The sequence below is a fragment of the Echinops telfairi genome, unplaced genomic scaffold (genome assembly GCF_000313985.2).
Source record: "Echinops telfairi isolate 266 unplaced genomic scaffold, ASM31398v2 ScPeMD7_2;HRSCAF=8, whole genome shotgun sequence".
Classification (NCBI taxonomy): Eukaryota; Metazoa; Chordata; class Mammalia; order Afrosoricida; family Tenrecidae; genus Echinops; species Echinops telfairi.
This window is the reverse complement of record NW_022103898.1, coordinates 24,002,198-24,008,959: the sequence shown is the minus strand read 5'-3', so window position 1 is coordinate 24,008,959 and position 6,762 is coordinate 24,002,198. Positions and strand designations below refer to the sequence as shown.

General features: G+C 45.5%; 1 protein-coding gene across 1 annotated transcript in view; it reads right to left on the bottom strand.

Moving 5' to 3' along the window:
- Window positions 1-6,762, bottom strand: part of PAH (phenylalanine hydroxylase) — an 89,050-nt gene that overhangs the window by 28,792 nt on the left and 53,496 nt on the right. The window contains exon 5 of the mRNA XM_004700348.2: window positions 1,524-1,591. Within this exon, the coding sequence (XP_004700405.1) occupies window positions 1,524-1,591 (68 nt within the window). The remainder of the gene's footprint in view (window positions 1-1,523; window positions 1,592-6,762) is intronic.

Below are 6,762 nucleotides of genomic sequence, written 5' to 3'. Positions count from 1 at the left end.
CAGCTAACTCACCAGGAGATTTGGCAAAGTCAGTGCCTATGGAAGCGCCCAGCAGCATTGAAAACGCAGCGTGTGCTTGCCGCTACTGGTGCTGCAGAAACTCTACCACCAACAGAGGACGAACAGCAGCTCTGGCTGGAGTGCACTGTGGGTGCCAGGGCCTGATGTGCCACAGAAAACAAAGCAAAACACTGCCCAGTCTTGCGCTACCTCCACTTGTCTGTCTCTTTGTCGTGCTGTGGTGGCTTGTGTGTGGCTCTCATGCTGGAGACTGTCACCGTATTTCAAAGGCCAGCGGGGTCACCCAAAGTGAAGAGGTTTCAGCAGAACTTCCAGACTAAAACAGACTACAGACTACGACCATGGGACAGGCTACCCACTTTGGAGGAATGAGCCATAGAAAACCTCCAGAGGGCATTGACACATTGTCAGATACTGAAGGAGCGCATCAGGAGTGTCTGAAAGTCAAGCCGTCCGAGATCAGAAGAACTAAATGGTGCCCGACTACTACTACTGGTCCTTCTGATTGGGATCACAACAGAAGGCCCTATAAGCAGAGAGGGAGGAAAAGCTAGAGCAAAATTCAGATTCATAGCACAGTCCACACTTATTGGTCTGAGAATGTGAGGGATTATATTCTGGCGTGTGGCATCTGTCACCACATTGATTGCCAGGGTTGATTCCACTGATCTGGCTGGCTAAGTGGGTGTCCCCTTCCTCCCTCACCACTCCATGTTCATCCCTCCTGAAGCTGTGGGCTCCTCTTGAACAGGATGCCCTTCTCTGATGGGAGGAGGACCATCTTTCAGTCAAGGGTATACGAGTCGCTGCGCTTCCCTGCTAGAACCTCCGAACAAACTCTCAAATGTACTGGTCTGATAGAGACTGGTAGAATCCTTGAAACTACAGCACTTAGAAAAGTCACCCTCCAAAGCCAGAGCTGAATACGCTCCTTGGATCACCTTCAGACAAACAAGAGAGCTACAACGACAACCACCAACCTATGTGGGGAGCTACTCCTCAAACCATCAACCTCGGAGCCCACAAAGGCAGCCTTTGTCTGAAAGCAACATTTGGAAGGCAAGAAGGGTTTAGGAAAGAAGGACCAATAGAAACAGGGAGCCCAGGGAGGGCGTGGAGAAGGTGCTGTTACATTGAGGGAATTGCAACTAATGTCGACAGTGGACGTGTGTTTAAATTGCTGAATGGGAAAGAAAGAGAAAACTAGCCTCATAGGCATATCGATCCTTGTAAGCTGGTCTAAGAAACACGTTTACATGGTTACAAATAAATGTAAAAATTTTTTTTAAAGAAAAAAATTAACTCTTTGTTCTGAAACACTGCACAGAAAATGTATAGACAGTCGTGATGGTATCACCTCACACTGAGAGTGTCACGGGGAGGTCATCGCCTCACCGCTCCTGCCCACCCCCCCACCCCTCCACCACCCCCACCCCGGCCCTCGAGTAAGGAGGCCACTGGGGGTGGCCTTCTCTCTCCCACAACCAGCCCAGCACACTCACTGTCGGTAGTTGTAGGCAATGTCCGCAAACTGCTTCCTTCTGGCTCTGTACACGGGGTCTTTAAAGCCCTAGGAGAAAAGAGACACTTGATTCCTGGAGGCTGTTGTGGGGAGAGGATGAGGGCGTCTATGAATGCCAGGACTGGGCTTCGTGAAACCCAACACCGCACCTCTCCCGCATCTGATCTCTTGCCGTCTAGTCCGCTCTGACTCCGGGTATCCCCCTGTACGTGAGGGGAGGGCTCCATGGGTTTCATAGTTGGTATGATGGAAGGCGATCACCAGAGCCTTCTTCTGAGACACCTCTGGGTGGAGTTGGATCCCTAATCTTTCAATTATTAGCCAAGCCATTTAACTAATTGTACTGCCCTGGCCCACTAGTATCTTTATGCCTGGATCATACAGTCCAGGTGTAAGGGCCGCCACCCATTGTCATCAAGTTGATTATGACTCATAGAAACCCTATATAGGGTTTCTGAGACTGTAAATCTGTATAGATATGGTCAGCCTTGTCCTTCTCGCATGTTTCAACCGTGTGTGTGTGTGTGTGTGTGTGTGTGTGTGTGTGTGTGTGTGTGTAGCTAGACAAGCAGGCACATGGCTATAGCTATTGCCATTTTTTTTTTTAAATAGAGAGACTGCTATTGTTTGCCAGCCTGTGCTAGGAATCTGGGAACTGATTCCTGAAAACTGAAAGCTGCTGTTGGGTCCCACTAGGTCAGTAGTTCAGAAACCGCTAGCTGCTCCGCTGGGGAAAGAGGTGGCTTTCCACTCCAGTAAAGGTTACGGTCTCAGAACCCCACAGGGGCAGTTCGGACCTGTCCTCTAGGGTACTAGGCGTTGGAATCATCCCCGTGGCAGTGAATTCTACTGGTGTGAAGGGCCATGAAAGTACAGGGTTGGGGGATGATGTAGTAAGAAAGAAAGGCAGCATTTTGTAAATGCTCAAACCGGCCTAACATTTTGGAAACGGCTACTGAACTAACCAAGGGGTATTTCTTTTGGCATGTGTCTAGTCACATGTGCAGTGTATAAGTAGGCAGTAGGTAAGGCTTGGCTGTTACAGTTATCCCCAGCTACCAATCTTTTTTTTTTTTAACACTCAATAGAGACTGGTTGGGGACCCCTGATGGCATATAGGTTAGGCTCTGGGGACATACGCAGCAGTTCTAGGGTGGGGAGGGGGTGTGGAGAGGAGGGGACGATTGACTGGCGCCTACAGAGATCAAAGCCTAGACAACTGGATGTGGCAGTTGGACCCTGTCACACAGGTTGCTCTGAGTTGTCATACCGTTGCATCTAACAGTGACAGTAAATAGAACATACATACTTCTGCATCCAAAAGGCACCTTGGAAAATGCTTGGTGTCATGTTTTAATCGAGAACAAGAACAGGGAGTCCACAGGCCCAACCACCCAGGGCCCTTCAGGGCAGAGTAAACACCTCCAGCCAGCTGGTCCGGCTCTACCCCAAATGGTGAGTTGAGGATTGAGTCAGGAAATCAGGGGAGACAAAAACAGAATTCCCCCTAGTCAGTGGATTTCCACTTCATTATCCTGTTTCCAGGAATGGGGTATCCATGATCATTTCTCTTCTCCATTGAGTCTCTGACATTTAATGCTTAATGTGCCTTGTGTAGGTAGGTTATGCAGGACTGTAAATGTACTCTAATACATATGCTTCAAAAAGTTAATTGGAAAAATGAAATGAACAGATAATGAAATATTTCCATGAACTTTTTGAAGCTCGTGTGTGTGTGTGTGTGTGTGTGATTTCTAGGTGCTGTCAAGTGTGTTACAATATATAATACCCTATTTACAGCCGAATGAAACACTATCAGGTCCTGTACCATCCTCACAAGCACTGCTATTTCTGAACCCATTGTTGTAACCACTGTATCAACACATCATCACAGCTCATTGAGATACATTAGTAACTATATATGTATATAGTTGCTAATATATATATAGTTACTAAAATATACAAATATTATATGTAAAATGATGGAAGGGATACACCAAACTGTAACAAATGGTATCACTACATCATGGTAAAGTGAGTGACTATTTTTTTCCCCTACTATTTCTGATTTTGAGGTTTTCTGGTTGTCTCCAAAATCATTTAGGGAAAGAGGTAGAAAATTAACACATTAAGAAACACTCTCTCTCACACATATATATCAATATATTACACCGATTTTCCACATGGAGAGGTTTCTAACCAGGATCTTTTCCAGCTTTAAATTTCTAAGAAGGACATTATTATCTTTTAGGAAGCTCACACCCCAACAACCAAATTTCAGGGAATGCTCCTCTCTTGGTCACTAGGAAGCAAATCAAGGCCCTATCTTGGGGGCTTGGCATCTCTACCCTTTGAGCTGCCAGATGCCCACAGGGCTTCTGTGGGCAAGTGGGATGCAGCTTCCTGTATAACCACACACTGAAACAGCATGCACACAGGAGACTAACACATCAGGGCTTGCGTGGTTTGCACCAAAAAAACAAAAAAGAAATGTAGAGTACGTGTATTATTTGAGTACAAATTTGGTAAGCTACAGTTGGTGAATGACTCATCACCCTGCCTCCATTTAGACTAATAGCAGCAATTTTGGTAGCACTGCATGTAATTTATTTATAATCACCTTATCTCAATTAAGCTAATAGCAGCAATTTTGGTTGCCCAGCATGTAACCAAGTATGTTTTGACAGGAAAATCTACCGTTGGTGACACATGATGGAGAGGGAGGGATGAGAAAAGGCAGAGCCATTTCCACAGGATGCAAGGTTACCGTGGCACCTGAAATCTACACACAATCCCTTTTCTCAATCTTGAGGGCTTCATTATTTGGAAAACAGCAGAGATATCAAAGAGTGGGCCTTTGTTTTTTGTGGAAGTTTTAGTGAGAGATAGCATGGGAAAGTCTTTGCAGAGTCTCCTAGGCTGTGATATTTATTCCATCCTTTCCTGACATCAGGGCTGAGGTTAAACCTAAGAAATGCCATCGTTAGCCCAAGAAGAAGAAGAACACAGATCGAGAGTCCAACTGGCTGGGTGAAAAAACACACCCATTCATTTGTAAAGAGCAATTTCACCTCTCACAGCCCTTGTTTCCTCAACCAATAAGTTGAGGTGGTTAATCATACCTCCTTCACAGTGCCATGTGGTTGGATTAGAAAAGGCATCAGGCGAAAGCCTGGGTGCATGGCAAGCACTCAAAAAATATCACATTTATGAGAAATGGTGGGAAATCCAGAAGCTAGGGAGTTGATTCAGTGTGCACGCTGAGCTCCAGCATTTACTCTCAGGCTTTGGAAGAAGGATCTGTAGCATGCTTGCCTTGCTATTTACATTTCATCTAAGCCAGAAATAAGCTTATTGGATCCTATGCCAACCACTTGGGGTGGGCTGGTCTAAAGGGGGCCAGTGCTTTAAACTGGTATCATCAAATACCTGCCATTGAATCCCTTAGACACTGGTGAAAGACGTGCAAGTCCATTGAGTGGAAGAGTGCCGACAGCCACTCAAATCCACCAGCTGATCCATGAGAGAAAGATGAAACCATCTACACCCATAGAAATCGACCATCTCATAAACCCAAAGGAATAGTGCTACTCTGCCAAGAGGAGCAGACCTCAAGCAGTGGGGGGGTTGATTGATCCTTGAGGAATTTACCGGAGGGCAGGACCACTCAACCCTTATAACTTAGAAGACAGAAAAGCCACTTGGGAGGCTTGGATCAAGAAGTAGAAATAAACACAGAAGACCAGTTATGTCTGTTCATATTTCACCTGCCAAAATCCACCCCACACCCTCCAAAAGACTCTGGCGGCAAAGTGCAGATCTTCAATCTCGACATAGCTGCAGGAGGCCCACAGACTGTAACAGGGAGCTAGCTCTGCGATTCGGGTATGTGTAGGAGAAGCTACTCAATGCTCCCCAAGATCCGTCTTCTCCTTTCTTCCAGATTGCATCAGTAAACTACTTTCCCCCATCTCTGTTACACTTAGGTACACACTCAGTCGTGTGACTGAGTTCTAGCCAATAGAATCTGAGTGATGGAATATGAGTCATCTCTAGACCTGGGCCATAAGAATCTCTCAAGAACACTCCTCACCTCTCCCCAGAGGAGTCCCTGGGTGGCACAAGTCACAAAGGCAAAGAATGACAGATTTAACCCATACCAAAATCCTTGGGAGGGCAACAGCTCGACTTGGTACACATGGGGATAGACCATGAGTCAAAATCAACTCAATAGCAACCGACAGCAACCTTTCTCATGTCCTGGCAGAATGGAATAGACTCCCAGGACATGGAGAAGGGCGGAGAGGGCAGTAGGAGACTTGCTCGCTGACTGTGTGGAGCCAAGCATTTGTTCCCTTTAGCCACACTAGAAATAAACATTTATTGTGATGAGCCATGGAGATTGAAGGGTTGGTTTCCCTGGGTGGAGCAAGCAGTTTTCTATCAGCTGCTAACCTAATGGTTAGTGGTTCAAAACCACCTAATGGCACCACAGAATAAAACCCTAGCTTCTAGGAAGATTGCAGGGAAGAAAACTCTATGAAGTAGCTGTACTTGGTAACATAAGGAATAACCGTGAATTGGAATCCACTCAATGGCAATGGGTTTGGCTTGGTTATTAAGAAGCAGCTTTTCCACCGATTTCCACTCAGATCTCCCTCTTTCAAGAAACTTTCCTTACACATCCAGTCCCCGTGGCCTCTCCATCTTCAGAACTGACAGCACCAGTTGTCTGACTTATTAAATTTGGTGTCTAATGATGCACTTTTCTGAGTTATGATTCCACTAAATATACCGTATATACTTGTGTATAAGCCGAGTTTTTCAGCACATATTTAATGCCGTTTTTGTGGTAAAATTTAGGTGCCTCAGATGATATTCGGAGCGACTTTTACTTGAGTATATACGGTAACCCAAAGTGTGTTTCTTGGAATGCTGCCATTAACAATAGTGTCCCAGTTCTTCCATTAAAAACAAAGAAGGCTCCTTACGAGTTTTGTAAATGCACCTTTTGTACAGGTGTGGAGCTTATTGACAGCAACTACAAATGAGCTGCACAAACCCTACTTTAATCATGTGCTTTTCCATCCTCCCTCCTTCCCCTGGTAACTAGTAACAAACTTTGGTCACTGCACATTTTCCTCTTCTTGTCTTTTTATAGAAGTGAAATCATGCAATATAAGTCCTTTTGTGATTAGCTAATTTCTATCAACCTAATG